Source organism: Euprymna scolopes, chromosome 17, assembly GCF_053919585.1.
Source record: "Euprymna scolopes isolate OS-2025 chromosome 17, ASM5391958v1, whole genome shotgun sequence".
NCBI lineage: Eukaryota > Metazoa > Mollusca > Cephalopoda > Sepiida > Sepiolidae > Euprymna > Euprymna scolopes.
In genome coordinates, this window is record NC_136498.1 from 15,978,496 (window position 1) to 16,001,215 (window position 22,720).

The 22,720-nt window shown below is 34.4% G+C and overlaps 1 protein-coding gene across 4 annotated transcripts in view; it reads left to right on the forward strand.

The window, feature by feature from the left end:
- Positions 1-22,720, forward strand: part of LOC145296688 (ras-related protein Rab-3) — a 411,003-nt gene that overhangs the window by 81,144 nt on the left and 307,139 nt on the right. The window contains exon 1 of one of the 4 annotated variants that reach the window (XM_080142646.1): positions 4,372-5,410. The exons of the other annotated variants lie outside the window; for them this stretch is intronic. Coding sequence (XP_079998772.1) covers positions 5,333-5,410 — 78 coding nt within the window. The 5' untranslated portion in view covers positions 4,372-5,332. Of the gene's footprint in view, positions 1-4,371; positions 5,411-22,720 lie in introns of those variants that run through there. 4 annotated transcript variants of the gene reach the window in all.

Below are 22,720 nucleotides of genomic sequence, written 5' to 3' on the forward strand. Positions count from 1 at the left end.
CACAGCATACACCTCCAAACACCCGAGCAACGCCAGGCACCCCTGCTAGTATATCTATAAAAGTGAAAGTGTCTGTCTGTGTGTGTACATTTCCATATGCAATAACTTTGCCAATTTTAATTCTAGAGACTCGAAATTTGTTATACAGGGTACTGAGATTTGGGAAAATCGATGTGATCGGTTTTCGGCCAGAAATTTGGCAATTAAGGGGTCAAAGTTCAATGATTTGACCTTTGAGAACTCTACCAAACTCCTTCGACAATTTTGAGTCTATACACTTGAAATTTTAGATATTGGTTTCTTGGACATGGATCTAACTTAATAACTTGATTTGAGCTCAAAACAATAAATGTTAAGGGGTCATAATAGGGGTCAAAGTTTAAAAAAATTTGACCACTTCGGTATCTACCAAATTACTCAGACAATTTTTGGTCTAAACATTTGAAATTTTACATAAAGGGTATTCAGAGATAGGGCAAGCTTTTTAATCGGTTTTGGTCGAAAATTTGAGCTACCAATATATAAATGTATGTATGTATGTATGTTTGCATGTCTGCCTAAAACTTTCGACAGAGGCAACGGATTTTCACAAGATCAGTACTGTTTTGAAGTTCAACCCTTTAGACGACAAATATCGAAAAATTGGCTAAAAACATTAATATCTTCACCTTCAACTGGGCACTTTTCTACAGGGGGGGGGTCGCATTTTTCGCCGATATTTTTGAAAGTCATTCCCTCTTTTTGATTGTCTAGCCTTAATTAAAACCTACGTCACTTCCGGTTTGGCGGTGGTCGTAACAGCAAAGACGTCACGTTTTTTTCCCGTTCTTTTCCTCCTTCACGGTACGGGTACTACCACTTTTTTCTTTTTTTGCTCAACATACACCTCCGAACACCCGGGCAACGCCGAGCACCCTTGCTAGTATATATATTATTTCCTTAAAACCTCGGGCCTTGATGGAAGGGAGACTAAAACTTGCTGCTATGCTTTCAAATGATCTGAAATAACAGCAAGGGGAGACTTGATTTCACATATTTCTCATAGGTTATATCTTCCCTCTTTTGGAAATAGAGTACAATTATGAATATCTCCAGTATCAAATAATCCTTACACATTGTGAAATTAACTTTATGTATGAAAAGCAAAGAGGGAGATATAACATATGAAAAATATGTAGAGTCAAGTTTCCCCTTGCTGTTATTTCAGATTATTTGAAACCATATCAGCCGGTTTTAGTCTCTTCTCCATCAAGGTCAGAGGTTTTGGGGAAATATCAGATATTTTGTAATTTATATGCAAAACTAGGAAAACAAATGACTATGGTTCAAACATTTTATGGCTGTAAAAAGTGCCAAAAATAGCCTCTAGATGATGGATGATCCCCTTAATATGTAACCTTAAGGGCAAGTGTCACATATCCCACTACACAATTTAAGTCATTACCTTTCCAACGAGCCTTCATTTATTAACTTCTGATCAATAATCGCCAAGATTTCGAACTTATAAGATTGCCCAAAAAGGTGGTGGTGGTGTGTGTGTGTGTGTGTGTGCGTGAGTGTGTATATATATATATATATATATATATATATATATATATATATATGATTGCTGAGCTGGATTAAATCCGACGATATGAAATAAAATGGAGGTGGAAGGACCTGGATACTCAACGTTTCGCCCGATTTATGCGGGCTTCTTCAAGAGGGATGGTCATTGACGAGAGAGTCGGAGGATTGGGGCTATATATAATGATGGGGGAGAGCAACGTGTTTCCTTATGTAAATTAGATATCATATATACATATATATACATTTTATGAGAGAGAAAAAATAAATTAGAGTAAATTAGTGTAGTGGATTACGTCTAAAAGTTAAAATATCGTAGAGATTTAAAAAATTGTGCTTGGAAATATAGCGGTGATAGATTAAGTAAATAAAATGACACGAGATTACGAAAGAATTTTTTTTTTTTTTTTTAAATTAGAAATAATTGAATTGGGATAAAATAGCATAGTAACTTAAAAGATGGTGTCTAAAAATAAGAATAGGAGGTGATAAAATGGAGTCTAAAAATATATAATGATAAAATAAAATACAGTAAATAAGTAAAATAAAAATAATAAAATTAAGTGAAATTACGAATTTTTTTTTTTTTTTTTATATCGCGTTTAACCGGTTTCTAAGTTGTTCTCTTTAATAATTATTTCCGACAGAAAGGGAGCAACATGGAAAAAACCTTTTCTTTGCTTAATTATATTGCTGGAATGGGAGATTATAGCTGACTCAATTAAACGTCGTGTGGATCTGTTATGTATGTGTTTAAGGAAAGTTGCTTTGTTAAAATCAAAATGGTGGTCGTTTTCCATGATGTGACAAAATATGGCGTTGAGTGTATTGTTGTTTTTTACATCTCTTTTGTGTTCATATATTCTTTTATTTAAATTACGCTGAGTTTCTCCTACGTATATTCTTCCACAATCAAGGCAGGGTATGGAATATATTCCGGCTTTGGTGTTAATGTTGGTATTAGTTATAATTTTACGTGTTAGATCCCTAATTGTTAAAGAGTTTAGTTTTGTTATTTGAATGCATGTCTTATTTAGGTTCTTATAGATTGTGTCGTTGTTTTTATTAGTTGGTAATGTTAATTGTCTGTTGTGTGTCTGGCTATTTAGGGAATGGTCTCGGTTTCGATTATGGTAAATTTTTAGTGCTTTTCTTTTTGTATTTGCCAAAAAATGTTGAGGGTATTGCAAGTTCATGAATGTACGTTCGATATACTCAAATTCTTCCACGATGTATTCTTCACTGCATATTCTCAGGGCCCTAAGAAAAAATCCTATTAGAATACCTCTTTTTACTTTATCATCGTGATGAGAGTAAAAGTGTATGTAATCATTTTTATTCGTGACTTTCCGATGGACTTTAAAACTTAGATGATCATTGTTATTTATGATATTGATGCCCAGAAAAGGTATGGAGTTGTTATTTTCTCTTTCATACGTATAGTTAATAGTGGGTTCAATCTTGTTTAATTTATCAATGATATTCTCTATTTTGGAAGATATAGGGAGAAAAATTAAAATACCATCAATATACCTATAGTAGGAGGTGCCCTTGGGCAATTTATATTTCATGGGTCCGGTATCTATGAATTCTAAAAATAGACATGCTAAAACCCCACTTAGAGGGTTACCCATGGGCAGTCCAAATTTTTGTTTGTAGCAGAGTCCATCGAATGTGAAATATGTCATGTCAATGCATATACTTATAATTTTAATTATATCATCTATCGGCAAAGGTAATTTAATTTTTATTTTATTTAAGTGTTTTGAAAGAAGGTTGAGGCATTTCTTGGTAGGGATATTGGTGTATAAAGATTCTATATCGAGACTATTCATGGTTTTATTTTTCATATCTATGTTTTTTATCTTATTAAGCTATATTTCCAAACACAATTTTTTTAATCTCTACGATATTTTAACTTTTAGACGTAATCCACTACACTAATTTACTCTAATTTATTTTTTCTCTCTCATAAAATGTATATACATGTATATATGATATCTAATTTACATAAGGAAACACGTTGCTCTCCCCCATCATTATATATAGCCCCAATCCTCCGACTCTCTCGTCAATGACCATCCCTCTTGAAGAAGCCCGCATAAATCGGGCGAAACGTTGAGTATCCAGGTCCTTCCACCTTCATTTTATTTCATATATATATATATATATATATATATATATATATATATATATATATATATATATATATATATACTCATAGCCAAATTGAATATTGAAACGCTCATCTATTTGGTTATATGGAACGAAACTACATGAAAATTTACAGGCTTGCTTTTTGAAGATTATAATACTATTCTATGGTTAAAATTTTATGACAATTGGTAAAAAAGAACCTATGTTTTCAAGCCAATAAAATCCTAGCAGGCCAGCTTCAATTTTGCTGCTTCGGTTGTTTCCCCTGTGGCCTTGCCAGGTCACTAATATATATATATATATATATATATATATATATATATATATATATATATATATATATATATACACACACACACTTCTTCCAAATTGATAAAAATGTCACACGTCTAGTTGTAGGCTAACTGCCTTATGAAAACACTTCACAGGGCTTTCCCAATGTATAACCGTGTGCCTCCTACCTCGTGACATTGCTTAGCACACACAGCCTTCCAATATTAGCTTGTTCTTTTATGCGGTGTTCGTAGTTGTTTCTTTTCATTCATATCTTCTCAACGAGTGTGCGTCTTCCATTGATTTCTCTTCATGTACATTGACCTTCCCCCACCCCCACACTACTCCATAACAAACTCCATCCCCTCTCCACTCACACAACATCTCAAGTGCTGCCTATTTTTGCGTTGTTTTCCCGTGATTGATCACATCCTCTCTTTCTCTTTCTGCCATGTGCCGAGATCTGCAGTTCCTTGCCAAATTCATCAACATTACCCTCTTCCTGCTTGTCTCTGCGCCACCCAGCAGGTGACTGCAAGTGGTTTCTCTTTACAACCAATAGCAAATTTGTGAGCAGCAGCAGCAACAAGTCAGATTTTAAACTACTGCCTCCTCCTCTTCCTCCTCCTCCTCCTCCTCCTCCTCTTTCTTTCTAGCTCCCTATCCCTATAACTCCTCCTCTTCCTCATCCCCTCTTTTTATTATCCTTATTATCCCCTTCCCCACCCCTCTTCCTCCTCCTCTTCCTCCTCCTCCTCATTCTCTATTTCTCTCCCTACCACCCTCTTTTTCATTCCCTCTCTCTTTGTATCATCTTGTTCCTCCTCTTTCTCTCTCTTCTCTCTTCCTATCCCTATCACCCTCTTTCTCCTCTCTCACCCCCTTTCTCTCTCTATCGCCCTCTTCCTTCCCCTCTCTCTTCCTATCGCACTCTTTCTCCCCCTCTCTCTCTCGCTATCATCCTCTTTCTCCTTTTCCTCCACTTCTTATTCCTATCATTCTCTTCTTCCAATCTCCTTTCCCCCCTTCTCTCCATATCATTCTCTTCCTCTTTTTTCTTCTCACTTCCTATCATCTTATTCCTCCCACCCACTCTCCCCGCTGTTCTCTCTCTCTATCCCTATCATCCTCTTCCTCCTTGCTATCTTGTCTTTCCTCTGTGTCTCTTATTATCCTTTTCCCTCCTCCTCCCATATCCCTATCATCTTCTTCCCCCTCCTCATCTCCCTCCCCAACCCTGTGTTCAATACCAACTTTATTCCATCATTCACCGCAAGTCTGAGAAACGAAACACAATTTTTTTCCCCCCACATCGGTTGCCGGTGCAAAGATAAAAATGTTACCCGTAGATTCATCTACCATACCTACCTTGGTTCAAAAGCCAGCCACTCTTCTGGGAAACAAACTTTTTCAGGTAACTTCATCCTCCTTCTCTTTTGCATCCATGTTTTTTTTGTTTGTTTGTTTTAAAATATTTTAATTTAAAAATGTTTTTATGTTTTAAATGTCATTTTTTGTTATCCTTCTACCTTCCTTAAAAGAGGAGTCGAAAGCAGCTGAAAATGTCTTTCACCGTTCAAGTCACTCGTAGTTATTTTTGATTATCGATCAGTTTGCTTTTGTCGCCGAGAGGAAACTCTAACCTCTTATACTCACCACTGTTGTGATTGAAGGCTATTTTGTTGTTTTTATTGGCATACCACCACTTTATTACAAATCTCTCCATCGGAAACTAAAACAATGCCCTCCCTCTCTCCTACTCTCTCCTTCTCTCTCTCTCTCTCTCTCTCTCTCATATATATATATATATATATATATATATATATATATAAAAATATTCCTCTCTTTATTTCCCCTCTCGTTCTCTCTCTCTTCTTCCCTAATTATTGTTCATTATTCCCCTATGAATATCGCTCTTTTTAACCCATAATGTTCCTCATCTTTCCAATCTCACAATCCCCATCGTCAAGTGGTTCTTGGCCTTGATGAGATCTAACTCCAAAAAAAAAAAAATGCAACAATTATTTTTTCATTAGAACATTTAAACTATTAATGCAACATCAATTCATCCAATAGTTCCCAAAAGTATCCTCGTAATCCCTCCTTTTTTTTTTACAATTATTTTTTAATTCATCTAATTCCATCTTAAAGTCTGCTACACTTATTTCTCTACTTAAACCAATTTTGCAACTTTTTCAAAAAATATATATTTATACTTTATTATCAAAACTAAACTAATATAATTAAGCTCATAGATTTCCCTTCCTAGTTCAAATCCCTGCTCAACTACTTATCTCACAAACTATTTATAAATAAATATTATATAATTTTATATTTATTATAAAGACCATAAATTGCTGAACATTAAACGTTTTCTGTGCCACCAGTGTTGCTAAATCCTTAGCGGCACTCATTATTATCTGCCTTAATCATCCACCAAATCCTCTTAGGCTAATCCATAATGACAATCTTTTACTGGGATTAATGCTAGAAAAGTTAGTTTTTTTTTTTTTAATCTTTATATTTTTTTATTTTATTTTTAATTCTAATTTTTATTTTTATTTTATATTTTACCTTTAGTTTTTTTCATTTATTCATTCATTCTGTTATTATTTTCTTTAAAAAATATCTAACACATTTTCTTTTATTAAATCTTTGGAAAATTATAATTTTTATCTATTTAATCTTAGTGGAGTTTTAATTTAATCTCAGAGTTGATCTCGCTGAAGAATCATTAATTTAGATCTTAATATCTAAATTAACCACACACACACATTACCCTGACATACACACATATATGTGTATAACTTAATTCTCTTTCCTGTGATAATTCTTGTTGGCTGAGGGGTTGAGTGCCAAGTCAAAGACGACTTTGTGACTAGGTTTGAATACTTTGACTGGTAGTAATTAATACCTCCTACACTGATGATTGGTACGGCACAATCACGTTGACACACTGGTTCTCGTCAGATCACCGAAGTTAAGCAACGTTGAGCCTGGCCAGTACCAGATGGGTTGCCATTTGGGAAGGCTAGGCGCTGTATGTACCTTCTGGGAAGGTTGGGTGTGGGCCCAGCACCCTCACCCCGAAAAAAGAACTCCTCGCTACAAAAGCGTCTACAAAGTTGTAGATGGTCCATGCCCCTCCAGGGTCTCAAGGGCTATGGATGGACACTGATGATTGCATAGGCATGAAACACTTGTTTCTGTTGGTAAAAATAATCAATACTTATTTATAAAAGCTGTCAACCTTAGCACAATGCTATGTTTCGACATCTGCTGTTGAACACTTAGTTTTCTGTATTTACTTACTTACCTCAACATTATATATAGAACTTAATTTTTTTTCCGTTTCCATGATAATTCTTGATGGCCAAGTGGTTGAATTCGGTCTGTAGAATCAAAGATGACTTTGTGACTGACTTGATTCAAACCTTTCGAACATCAGTAATTAGCACTTCCTACACGGATGATTACATAAGCATAAAACACTAGTGTCTTTTGGTAAAAATTAATATTTATTCTAAAATATATATTCAAACAGACATTATTAAAGATGACAAAGCTTCTGTTTAATTATATCTTATTAATAAGAAAAATGGAAAAAAGAACATAATTAAACAAGTCTTTTGTTGTCTTCAATAGTATCTATTTAAATTAAAAATGCTGCTCAAATACACACAATATATATATATATATATATATATATATATGTATATGTATATATATATATATATATATATATATACTAGCAGGCCACCCAACATTGCTCGGCCGTAAAATATGCTTAAATATATTTTGATTAATGCAGATTTCGTATTTATTATTATATTATACTAACATTTCAGCCCGGCCTTGCCCGGGTGTTTGGAGGTGTATGTTGAGCCAAAAAAAAAAAAAAAAAAAAAAAAAAAAAAAGGTCAATTTTTTAAAACTTTGACCCCTATTATGATCCCTTAACATTTATTCTTTTGGGCTCAAATCAAGTTATTAAGTTAGATCTATGTCCAAGGAACCTATATCTAAAATCTCAAGTGTTTAGACCCAAAATTGATGGAGGAGTTTGGTAGAGTTCTCAAATGTCAAATCGTTAAACTTTGACCCCTTAACAGCCAAATTTATGGACGGAAACGGATTACAAAGATTTTCCCAAATCTAAGTACCCTGTATATCAAATTTCGTGTCAGTAGACTGAAAATTGACAGAGTTATTGCGTTGGAAAATGTAAACAGGCACACACACAGACACAGACACGTTCACTTATATATATATATATATATATATATATATATATATATATATATATATTTATATAGTAATTTATAAAATATATATGGCGACTAAGCTACACTGAATATTCTGCGTTTCATCCACTATAGGATTGTCAGGCTTATGCGCGAATTTTGTGGTTGCTTCTTGTTTTTATATATGTTGAGGATTTCTAGTTAGCCAATCAGCTTTCTAGTATCCACCGCACCCCCTCCTATCAGCCAATGGGCATGCATTTTATTGAACAAAGGATCTGTTTTAGAACTAGGTTAGTGGTTTAAGGTAGATTTTTTCCCTCCTTTTTTTTTTTTTTTTTATATATATGAATATACCTATGTGTACACACACACATGCACACACACATATATATATATATATATATATATATATATACATATATGTATGATCGTTTATGTATATTCATGTTTATTTAATTTATTTATTTGTTTGTTTTCTATTGTTATTGTTAGTTTTAAAGCTATTTTGTATCGCTATCCTAGAGTGAGTTTTATTTTGTGAACACAGTTGTTTGCTATTTCTCGTCTACAGTTTAATAGATTTTGAGGTTCTTTAAAGTACAGGATAGCAAATTTTTCATGGAGGCATAATTTACATGGGTCGTCTAAGTGTCTGCACGTGGTAGCTTGTCTCATTATTTTCCATTCGACTACCGGCGAATGTCCGCTTTCTTTGAGTTCCCAGTATTTATTCGCTAGTGTTGTTTTTATACGGTGTTTTAAAAAAAAAAAAAAAAAAAAAGGAGGGAAAAGATCTACCTTAAACCACTAACCTAGTTCGAAAACAGATCCTTTGTTCGATAAAATGCATGCCCATTGGCTGATAGGAGGGGGCACGGTGGATACTAGAAAGCTGATTGGCTAACTAGAAATCCTCAACATATATAAAAACAAGAAGCAATCACAAAATTCGCAAATAAGCCTGACGAATCCTACAGTGGATGAAACGCAGAATATTCAGTGTAGCTTAGTCGCCATATATATTTTATAAATTACTAACTAGCTCTACCTACGTATTGAGCACTTTTGAAGTAAATACTTAAAGTTTACGCATAAATCTATACTTTCGTATATTAAATTTATGTGAGTAAATGAAGTAGTTATATATATATATATATATATATAAATTGAACCCAATATGTAGTAATGATTTAAAAAGTTTAAAAAAAAAAAAAAGAGACTCATGCGTCAACACCGAGAATTGGTGTCCAATGCTCTATCAACTATCAAATCTGTTACTTACAATGTGAGAAATTATATTGTATTTATATGGAACTATTTATTTATGTTTTCGTTTTATGATACTGATAACTGTAAGTATTCACTTATTAATTATGGAAGAGTATTACTTTATGCTAAATGGAAACCATCGTTTCCTCCATCAGATATATAGAGAGAATACTAGAAGAATTCATTTCCCAGAATGGGTAAACTGTTTTACACCACTTTTATGTTCCCTTAGAAAGATTAAAATCAAGTCTCTCGCTTTTAGGCTCCAATCTAATACGTCTTGCACTATTAATCAAGCTCCAACCCTTGTCCTATCGCCATAATGTTGTATTTCTGTGCTTGTTTTACAAGTACTTTAATGGAATGATGAGCTCACAGTACTTGTGTCCATGTAATAGACATACTCCCGACTAATCTGACAAGCAGAAAAATCCCACCCTTTCACTGTTAAGGTCCCTAGATACTGAAAAAAGAGACAGGATATGTGTGGTAATGATGATGAACTTTGACATTGAAAATTCTGTCCATTGGTCTCATGTGAACCAGTTGACATGAACAGTTATGACTGAAGACCTATCATGTGATATTCTATGGGATATCCCAGTTAATATTTTATATATTTCAGTTTACTCTTTCAATCAAATCAATGAATAAAAATTAAAGTACTGATCCAGAACTTGATCCAAGACTTCAGCAGTTTACCATAAGCAGCCAGAAAAGTTGCCGAAAAAAGAAAACACGAACACTGCAAGAAAATAAATTCAAAACACTGAAAACAAAACAAGAAGATAAGACTTTGCATAAGTTTTATTATATGAAACAAATATTTTTATTTTTTCAAGAAAAGTAGGTTAATTTTTTATTTTTTTTAACAATTGTTTCAAAGAAATAATTTATTTTTTAAACAGACATGGAAACAACTATGATCAAAAACATTAATGAACACACACACACACACACACACACACACACACACACACACACACACACACACACACACACACACACACACACAGAGTAACTCTTATTATCATCTGCTTATTTAAAACCAAATTATTCATTGAAATATGTCTAAACTTTCTCATTGAACTTTCTTTCTAATATGAAAACAAATAAACAAATGAAAACATGAAAACAACTGAACTTTGACTCTTATTAATAACTTTTAATGAAATATAATTTGCATAATTGAGCAGAGAAGTTTTGATTACAATTTTCACACTAGTGTAACGCATGGCCCTTAATTATCAACTCTGACTTCTTCGATATCTCAGTTAAAGAATTCTCCTTGTTTTACAAGGCTCTAAAAATATTTAAAAAATATTCTGTTTTTTCAATTAATGTAAGCTTCTAAATGTATACAATATATCTCTATGTAGAAGAATATGTAAAATAGAGCAAGATTTCCCAACCAAATTCTCCTAGAAGATATTTCAGATATGTTGTATAAGGACAAGCATTATAATGGTGGCAGGTGCTCATCTGAGCTCCAATCCCTCGTCCCCCCTCGCCAATCTTTCACGAGAAACACCTGTCTGGCTGAAACTACTGTCAATAATTTTCCCCACTCTTTATCTGTGCCTAAATCCAAACGTAGATTCCATGAGCAAAGCTTTTTTCTTAGAACTGCACGCCAGTGGAACTCTCTGCCGCTTGCCTGTTTCCCACCTGACTACAACTTGGACGTCTTCAAGTCCAACATAAACAAACTCCTGACAAACCGCCCCCTTAAGTAAAACACTCTATCAAAACCCCCAATACTAATGATTACTATCTCATTGATTATTGTACACGCAATAACCCTTATCCCTGAGTGGCCTTCAGTCCTTGATAAGTGGTGACCCCCATATAAAAAAAAAATTTAAAAAAAGATGACTCCCTTTCAGTTAGCTAAAGGTCGTTTTCTTGTCAACATGGTTGAGAATAAAAAAATCTGAATGATGCTTTAATAATGTGAAAGAAAAAGATATATGCTAATCATGGTGAAGTAATAACAAATATGCATAAAATAAATTACTATGGTTTAAAATGTCTCTTCTTCAAACCGGCAAAAACTTTTGCACCAACCGTATATATATATATATATATATATATATATATATATATATATATAAAAACAGGCTCCTTCAGTCTTCAGACTATGGATACCCACAAAGGGGGTGCCTGCATGTGAAATTTTTGTGGCAGGAGGTGCGCAATCTCCAACCGCACCTCTCCTGATTCGACATTGTAAAATACCAGTAGCAAGTGAGATGTATGTACAGGACAACTGGAAACAAATGCCGAGATAAATGAATAAAATAAACATGTAGCGTCTAGAATTCCCAAATGGTCACCCATCTGGTACTAACAAGGCTCAACGTTGCTTAACTTCAGTGATCTGACAAGAACTGGTGTGTCAACGCAATTATGCCATATATATACTAGCGGGATCTATATATATATATATATATATATATATGATAGGGTTCATAATTTTAGTCGTTATATAAAAAACGTCAGATACATTTTTCTTACAATGCTTTCATTGATAAAGTCAATAATAATTGACAAAACCAAACCAAGCCAAAAAGGAACTTTATTTTTTATTTCTCTCGTATTCCAAAAGTTAATCTAACCCTAGCCCTAACCCACCTGGTTCGAGCAATTTTGTTTCTTTCTTCTTTTTTGTTTGTTTTGTTATTGTTCCACTAATTAAGTTAAAAAGATTCTTTGAATTTTGGAAGGCTTTCAAATCGCTCAAGATCAATAAGGTTTTGTTGTTAGCCGTTTGTCTCGTCGATAATTGATTTAGTGTTTATTTACTAAAACAGATAAATAAATAGGCCTTGTAAAATAACACTTACAATTGTTGAAAGCTTTGTCGTCGTCATCACTATCATCATCATTATTATCAGTTTAACATCTATTTTACATGCTTGCATGTGTTGGACGGCTTTTAGAAACTGATTTCCAAAGTAAACCTATCTCTGCACAGGTCTTTATTTATCTCTCTTTCTCTTAAATCCACCCTTATCACTTCTTTCCGTTGGTGGTAAACGGCTGTTGCAATAATGCAAATTAATTTGTAAATGTTATCAAAAAGATGGAGAATACTGGAAATCTGAGGAGACTGGTTGTCATTCAGACTCCAAGGAACACCACAAGATGTTCTCAAAGAGAAATCTTTGATGACCTGTGACTACTCTTAGTGAGTAAATAATAATAATAATAATAATAATAATAATAATAATAATAATAATCGGTTTAACATCTGGCATGTGTTTGATGGCTTTAAAAAATTGCTTTCCAAACAACCTTATCTCTACCTAGGTCTTTATTTATCCTTTTTTTTTTTTCTCAAGTCCGTCCATTTTCATCACTTCTTTCCATGTTTTCCTTGGCCTTCACCCATGAACTGACCTTGCTACTTCAACTGTTCCACATCTACTAATCAAAGAACTCTTATCAATTTTTTCAATGTGAACCATACCATCAAAGTCTATTCTATAACTGTCCAGATTTAATCTTCCCCTAAGCTCATCAGATCTCTTTTTTTTCTTTTTTTTTTTTTTTTACACAGTGATCACCACTTATCAAGGCCCGGAAGCCACTCAGGGATAAGGGTTATTGCAAGTACATTACGTTAGTGAGGAGATTTGCTGAAGTGTTTACTTAAGGGGGCGGTTCATTAGGAATTTGTTAACATTGGACTTGAAGACATCCAAGTTGTAGTCCGGAGGGAAGCAGGCAGATGGAACAGAGTTCCACAGGCGTGCAGTTCTAAGAAAGAAGCTTTGTTCATGGAATCCGTGTTTTGATTTAGGCACAGATATAGAGTGGGGGAAATTTTTCACAGTGGATTAAGCTAGACGGGTGTTTTTCGTGAAAGATTGGCAAGGGGGGACCAGAGATTGGAGTTCAGACGAGCATCTGCCATGGAAATAACAATAAAACAAGGACAGGCTCGCAACGTCTCTTCTGTGGGAGAGAGGTTGCAGGGTAGAGAAAAGGGCATCCCCCACTAAGCCACAAAGTCTATTTTGTACTCTGTCAAGGCAGGATAGGCTGTTTTTAGCAGCTCCTGCCCAGATATGGCAACAGTATTCCATCCTTGGACATACTTGGCTTTTATATAGATATAGAATTTAACAGTCCAATCAAGCATTCATTGTATCATCTCAGATCATTTCCTCTCCATGCAGCACATGTCCTCAACCCCTTTTTTCCATCCAGCATTTCACTGAGTATGCATATTATAGACTCTTCTCTTGGTCAATAATGATAATGCTGTGGCTAACCTATTTAGCAACGTTCACTCAGGATGAATTGAACTGGTTACTTCTGTAGAACACACAGTATCATGAATGCAGACCACGCACAACAGTCCAGATAGTGTTGGGCAATCAATTTTGGGACCAGCAGTGAATATTGTAGACCTGTGGACTGGAGTTAAGTTTGATGTCAGCTGTGATGATGTGTAACAACTTCTTTAGTTGGCTTACTGGATGTCTTTGCGAACTTTTAAGTAGTTCTGGAGCTATTGTTTCATGGATAAACTCATCTGGGTTGCAGAATGCAGTGTGGCCAAACCAACAAAGTTAGCTTTTTAAAAGAGATTGGTTGAAGGAGATGATTCTGCTTTGCATCCCAATTTGGGTATTGAAGATAAAATGGTGCCAGCGGATCCACAGAATTAAATACTTCCAACCCTTTGAGATCTGCAGCTCTCGTCAGCCAGGTTTCACAGCCATAGAAAAGAATCATCTGAACAGGTGCCTATTGTGATCTCAGGTCTTGCTCTGTTAGTTATTAATGGCAAAAATTTCCTGAACTTATTCCATCCACTTCTAACTCTTGCAATCATACTAGCATCTGATCCCCAGTGTGTTCCAATAGTATCACTAAATGTAGACGTGGCCTGTCATGTTCAAGTTCTGTTGAGACTATATTTTTTTTACTAATATGCTTAGAATGAATATTAATTCATATGTCCTCCTTTCTGCTATGGGTGAAATAGTGGGTTAATCTAGACTCTCAAGTCTTGATTGAGCAACTATTATAGGAGAAATAAACTTTAACACCTGTAACTAAATGTCATATAACACACATTGTGACTCTGAACAATCATCACTAACCTGAGTGAGAGAGTGTATGTTGTCTTTCACAATGCATGATCCACTTAAAATAAATAGATGTATCAAGGTCATCTAATAATTTCAGGCTATCAATATATATATATATGTTATATATATATGTTATATACGGCACCAAATAGGGGTATGTTACATTGTGTGTATATGAATATGTTCCGTAACGATGTACATGTTGAATAGTGGGTTTTATATTTCATCTGTATATTCATGTACGTGTAAATGCGTGCATGTGTATACGTCGTATCATTTAGTTGATCATCTAGTGTGTGTATTTTAACATTTATGCAACAGTTCTAACAGGAAACGATTGACGTGGACGTATCGAAACAGTTGTAGACAAACAGTTCTTTTTAACAGGTGTAAATAACACAACACATACCTGAATTATTTACGAACATTTATTTTCATGATGTCGGCTCACATCTTCAGAGATTACAATGTCTTTATATCTTGGTTGCCTGAGGAAAAGATTAATATGTGTATAGGGAAAGAAGGGGAAGAAATGGAGATACTCACAGTTTACTTAGTGTAGATATTTTATTTACAAGGAGACCACACGTAGAATGATATGAATTACACCTATCAGTCTTAGTCCGATATTATTTGAGTTTGCATGCCACAACTATCACGGGCAGAAGTAATATATCTCCATCATCATTTACTCGGATTCAAAGTCATCTGTTAGTTGGTGCCTGCCAGCGTCTGTCACATCCCATTCTTACATGTAAGCCTGCCTGAAATACAAAAGGAGTTAGCTCTCCTTGATCGTAATTCGATCATCCTAATATATATATATATATATATATATATATATATATATATATAGACTAATGCGTTGCTGTTTATCAAGGCCCCACGACCACTCGAGGATAAGGATTAATGAGTTTACCAATTGTATGAAAGACCATTATTACTGGAAAAAGGTAGGATTGGATTACTTTTTTGACATTGGACTTGAAGACAACTCTTGAGTTGGAAGCCATGTTTAGTTTCAGAACAGTTTTCGATGGTTAGTTGTTCTATACAAGTCCTGGAGGTGACTGGTGACGAAAGAAAAAGGTTTAATTTTTATGGAACAATTCTGGTTTCTGATTGGTTGGTAGTAGAACGTGAATTAATTTGATTCGTTAGTTCCTAGCAACATCGTTTATAAATAGAATCTTCTAACTGTAAGGGACTATACTCCATAATGTATAAAAAATACTGCAGCAGCAACTATGTTGTAGTAAGGAAGGAAGCACCTCTGTGGTATTGTGTTTCACAGATGGGAAGTTTTTGGAAAGAAACTCTGTTCATAGATGTTCCATGTGACTATCATGTTTGACATAATGGTTTGTCAATTTAAGTAGAACAAATATATTTTTATGAGTTTTGGACAATTCTTGCTACAAATTGTGAGAACAGTTAAATTTAGAGTGCATGGTTAGCATGTAATTTTTAATGAATAAAAAGTCATACATTTGATATTTGTTTACATTTTCTTCTTCATTTCTCTCAGACTCCCTCAAAATTTTATCCATCTGAGGCATGACTTCCACTTTCATCAGACTTGATTTTATTTGTTTGATCAAATAAACCGTTGAAAATATTAGTTGTTGTTTGATATGGTTATACACCTATGCTTGGGAATGTAGTCAAGGGGGATAAACAAGTTTAACTTAATTATTTATTAATTCAGACGGCACTTAATTACTTTTGAAAATGTCTAGTTGTTTGAATATCATCATCAGCCTTTTTATGTGTACTCCTTACATTAGAGGAGTTCAATTCTTTTCTTTTTTTTTTTGGAAAGGGGTGAACAGAAATGTCTTTCACCGTCTAATGGTTTGCGCATTTGTTAAAAATTAGACTTATAGCTATGTTTGGGAAAGTTTTTTTTCAAGGGTGATAATTTGTTCCAAGTTAGATTTATATGGTTATACAACCAGGGTAATCAAGGGCGATAAGTAAGTTTAACCTATTTATTTATTAATGGCTGAAAATGAATAGTTTCGGGGGATTTTTTCCTTGGCACCAAAGTGAATAGAGTCTACTCCTTTTCCCTGTTGACAGCAGTATGTTGATATTCCTGTGCATTTCTAAAAGGTCCACCATCTTATCTCTTTCAGAAGGAGTTAGTTTATTGCTGATCGCTTGAGATGACCCTACCGGGAAATGCTAACAGGACTGCCTAGGCATTTTTTTTGCAGGGTCAGCCAGAGTGCTTTTCCTCAGGGCTCTTCAATCCCACTTTCTGACCCTTGTGTCACATTTTCCTGCAGTGGGAGGGAGATAAATAGCAACAAATAGTGTGATGTTAACTTAACAAAGATTTAAAATGATTTTCTTTTTGTTTGATTGTAATGATATCTGACACAATGTTGGTCAAATGATTCATTGCCGATCTGGTTTATTTAGAAAGATAAATTCAAAATTAAATCTTTCCATTGAACAAATTAGATTAAACTTTTTTTTTTATCTCCCCTAACTACCCACCCAAGCATAGGTATATAACCATATAAATCTAAATTAGAACAAATTATCAGCCGTGAAAGAATCATTCCAAACATAGATATAAGTCAAAAGATGTGTGGCTGAGCTTCAAAAAACATCCACAATAAAAAGTTGTCTAGCTGCAATAATTTTTCTTTTCTCTCTCTCTCTGCCTAAAACTAAAAACTTTCATGAGCAAAGTTTTTTCCTACAACTATCCGTCTATCAAACAAAATACTGCAGGACTACTTCCCAACTGACTACAACATTCTTTTGTTTGTTTGTTTTTTTTTTCAAGTTCCATGGGAACAAATTTTTGTTGAGCCATTCTTTTAAATAATCGGATTCTGCCAAACTGGCACTCATTAATCTGAATTCTTGAGTTGTTTTTGGGCCAGATTAAGTGGTGACTTCTAGTAAAAATAAAAATTTTAAAAAAAGGTCTTTTTTTTTTTTTTGTTATTAAAGTAATCTTTTACATATCACCCTAGAATTTTGATAGAATTTTAACATGTTAAGAAAATTTCTTTTATTTAAAACTAGCAGGGAGATCTGATGTTGCCCGGGATTGAATGATGATCAGCAAATATTTCACATTTTATTGTCATCAAAATCAGTGAAATCACCCATTTTTCAATCAATTGTCTACTCTAGTTGGGGACTCACCACAGTGCATCGGAAGAAAGTTGAACATGCCTCCCATAGTAATTTAGTTTACAATATATTGTAGTCTATATAACACTGTAGAGAACCTACTGTTGATTTTATAAAATTATTTTAGAATATATAATGGCTTGAATTAAAGTTTAAAATGCAAAAGTCAAGTATCATGGTTCAGTTGTGCTCTAAGCAGAAACATTCATTTTAAACATGCCTATGTCATATCAAAGAACCTACTGTTGATTTTATATGCCTGGATTTTCTGCTTGTGCGGTGATAAAACTTCTCAAGTGCACTTGTGATGTTAGGCTGTGTAAAGTGTTAACTTTGGTCAAAATCGCCAGTTTCTTCTATTTTTTTTACTATCAATACTTAATAAAGACATGCAGATACAAAACCTATCTCAGAACACTGCCAGATACATAAAGTACACTTGTGTGAAATTTCATAAAAATCAGCTGAACCGTTTCAGAGTTTATAGGGAATGAACTCTCACACAAATGCAAACAAAGTTCCTTTTATATAATAGAAAATAGATAGACAGATAGATGAATTTTTCAAAAATGTGAAATGCTGCATTGCATGTTTATTGGGTTGCATAGTTATAATGTATGCTAATGATAGGTTTGCTGTGAGTGAGAAAAACTAAAGAAGTGGGGAAATACGTCTGGTTTGGAGTTTTGACCACCCAGAATTTGATTTTTCTATTTATAAAAGTTAGTGCCTCTTTGAATGGTTGTTCATGCTAAAATAATGACGTGTTCTGTTATAGTATCACAGTTACTGTTTGCTGCGAATTGCCCGGAACTAGATGTAATCCTTCCAGCCATTGACTCTCTGAAATAAAACTGCTTAAACCTTTGTTCGTATCATTCAGCTAACCAAATACAAACAACCCTCACATCATGGTGGCAGAGACATTTCCTTTATTTATCACCCTACCAGGAACTAAAATTATTCAGGTGAATTGATTGACAAATATGTACGGCATTACAAGTACGATATAAAATAATGTACCACGCAGAAAAAAAAATACATGCAACGCCATTTTTTTTCTACGGACTGTAAGTAACTTTTCATCATATATCGATTGTATTGTCTTTATCATAACACATATCATACAAATTGTCTATATCACACATATCATACAAATTGTCTATATCACACTTATCATACAAATTGTCTATATCATACATATCATACAAATTGTCTATATCACACATATCATACAAATTGTTTATATTACATATATAGTTCGAATTGTCTCCGTCGCACATTTTGCTAAAATATATTTTTTTAAAAATTAGAAAAAAAACAAAAAAAAAACCCAACAAATATGTGCATCTTCTGCCAACGATGAACTGGTTTGATCCAGATCTTAGTGAAGCCATGGCACTTTTTAAGCAAACAATGACTTTATATATAGAAGATGAAGAGATAGTAGATGAGATAAAACAAGCCAGAAAAATGTCGTAGCATAGCGGACCAAGGCCTAAGATACCTAAATGCTAGTGGCCTCACCGAGCAACAAAAAAAGTTACCTGAACACCTGTGGAACTTTTTCAACTGTTAACTTTAAAATACACAGATTGCACCTTATGCAGTATCGCCAGAAGTAAAATGAGTCCCTAGATGACTTCGAGCTAGAACTTTGGCACAGAAATGTGATTTCAAAGATTTAGAGCTGAGTGAAAGGCTTATAGATCTCATCCTATTTTCAACTCTCTATGATGCGCTCTGGAATGAGCTCTACAGCAAGCCCAAAGTTTACAGCATAATCAATGTACTGACTGAAGGCTGAAAATATAAAACTCTTACTGCTGGAAATGATCAGCTTAATCAACTTGGAATGCTAAAAACAGAGCAAATATATAACATTAACCGAGACAGGAAATGTGGAAACTGTGATGGGAGCCACAAACCTCGGCAGTGCCCAGCATACAGTGATGAGTGCTCTGCATGTGGAAGCAAGGGACATTTGGCGAGCTGCTACGGAAAAACTAAATTAAAGGACCACAGAAAGAAAAGCAGATATAGGAGTAATTCCCGCAACCAGCACCGATCGCCAGGAAGAATTGGACATAAAAGAAAGGTAGAAAATATCAACCACATCAATGCTAGCAGTGATGATGATGAATACCTACATCATTTCTATTCTATAACTATCAGCACTAAAAGCATGGATAATATAACCAGGGAACCCAGGGATGAAGCCTACACGACCCCGAATATACAGCCACTTCACCTAAAGTGCACAACACAACAAATTCTTCACATGAAAATCGATTCTGGTGCATCCAACAATAAACTCCCATTGAGAACCTTCCAACAGATGTATGGAACATCACGAAAGGCCCTCTCCATGCCCACATGTGAAACTTACCTCATACAGAGGTGACCAAATTCGATGCCTTGGAACCATCACCTTCCCATGTTAGTATAGGGACTCAGGCCGACTTGTAAGAGAACGCGTGTACTGGATAAACATCAACAAAGATATTGAAAGGATGTGCAAGTCGTGCACACTTTGCCAGGAACCATTAAACCCACAAGATATTCCATCTCAACCTTGGAAGATCATTGCATCAGACATATTCGAAATTGATGGGAAGCAATTCCTGGTCACCGTTGACAGGTACTCAAAATATCCAGTTGTTGATAAGTTAAAGGTTACTACATGTAAAGCATTATCGGAAACAAAATAAAGCTGTTTGCTTTCGTTATTTTTATTGTAAAATGGTCACTTCTTCATAGTTAGTATAAATGAATTTAGAATATCGTTTATTTCTACTGAATTGAGTTTCTTAAAAGACACCCAGTGGTGAAGCTCTATTTGTAGAGTTGACCCTTAGTTACCATTACTCTCAGGTTCACTTTGGTCCAGAGTGATAATACCTGCTAGGGCATCTGGGGCTACCAGATTAGGCTATCTGAAGATACTGGCTTCCTGACCAAAAATGCACGAGGCGACTGGGGACATCTGTGAATTTAATATGCCCTTGACATTTCCTCCTAGGGTGAATGCCATACAACAACTGCATTTACATAGCAATTAGGGATTACGGTTACACAAATTATAAAGTTGTCGTCATCATCATCATCATCATCAGTTTAATGTTCGTTTTTAACATGCTGGCATGTGTTGGACAGCTTTAATAAACTGATTTCCAAAATAAAGTTCTTTATATTTAAAAATATTTATTGATGGTGTTTGGTTTGGTTGCTTCGTAGAGGAAAATTGTTGCAAATTGTTGTGAACTGATTTCCTCTTTGCAACATAATCAATTTATGATTATGCTGTAAACTGATTAATAAACTCATTTCCAAAATAGCCTATCTCCAATAAAAATAAACATTTGTTAATTATTTTTATTTTGTGTGGATGGGAACTGACTGACATCACGCAATTGACATTGCGACTTCAGACCAGCACAGTGATCAGATGACCACTGCCTGTGCAGTGAAAACATACATGCGCACGTTTACAATTTGACACTAAATAGTTAAATTCTCAAAAACGTGCCTTCTACTTTATTTAGCATGTCTCTTCCACATGGCAGCATAAAAGGGTTTTCTCCAGGAAATTTAATCTACGTTGGTTTTGAGAAGTCATTGCTCAGGGTCATCTTCGACCAAGTCATTCAAAGTCTTTTTTGGCATTTTCCTTGTTTACCCTTAATTCGAATGTGTGTGTACATCTGTTTATCCAACCAACTCTGTTCAACATGTCCATACTATGATTGCGGTTGCAATCCAGAACTGACTCCAGTCTAGACACCTTCAACCTCCATATTTGTGCCATGATCAAAAATTGATTATGCTGCAAAGAGGAGATAAGTTGAGAATAATTTGCAACAACTTTCCTCTACAAAACAACCAAACCAAACACCATGAATAAATATTATAAATTTGAAGAACTTGAAGCATAAAAACTTTTAACAAAATAACTGGATTTAGTATTAAATAACCCAAAACAGTTGATGAGCCGTAAAAACCAACAATGAAAATCTATCATTTATGCTGGTTTTAATGTGAGGGCATTTATGATTGAGTCATTCCAAGTCTTTCTTGGCCCTTTCTTCACAGCCTTAATTGAGATGTGTTCAATTACATGTGTTCTTCATGGTCTTTTACTATTTAAAAAAAAGTACTTATCTAACCATAATTTGAATTCGTTTGATCAATTGCAGTCTTGACAATCTCCACTGAACTATTTTATAAAAAGTTGAATATTGAATGCAGCAGCGAGTCCGGGAACACATATCATTTCTCTGCCTTTTCTTCACTCTTAATTGGGATGTGTGCGGACATCTGTTTTTTCCATCAGAACTCCATTCAACATATCCATACCACTGTAGGTGGTTGCAACGCAGAGCTGACTCCAATCTGAGCTCCTTCTACCTCAATAACAGGAAGTCAGAACTAACAAATTTTATATTTAAAAAAAAACTTTTTTGTTTAATCTGCCTCTTTCCCATCAGATGTGAATTGGATGGTGGCCATGGTGACTTAAAGTGATTTTCTTCATGAAAATATAATTTACGTTGGTTTCATTGTTTTCAGGTTATATATATATATATATATATATATATATATATATATATATATATATATATATATATATATATATATATATATATAGTAATTTATAAAATATATATGGCGATTAAGCTACACTGAATATTCTGTGTTTCATCCACTCTAAGATTCTTCAGGCTTATGCGCAAATTTTGTGGTTGTCTGTCGTTTTTATATACACACCTTCTATTGAGATTTTAGTTAGCCAATCAGCTTTCTAGTATCCACCGCGCCCTTCCTATCAGCTAATGGACATGCACTTATAGGACAAAGACCCCTTTTGACCTCTGGTTGAACTGATTCTTTGTGTGTGTTCTATTTAGCCTGGATATCTAGTGTCTTGACCTGTTGTAAATCTCTATA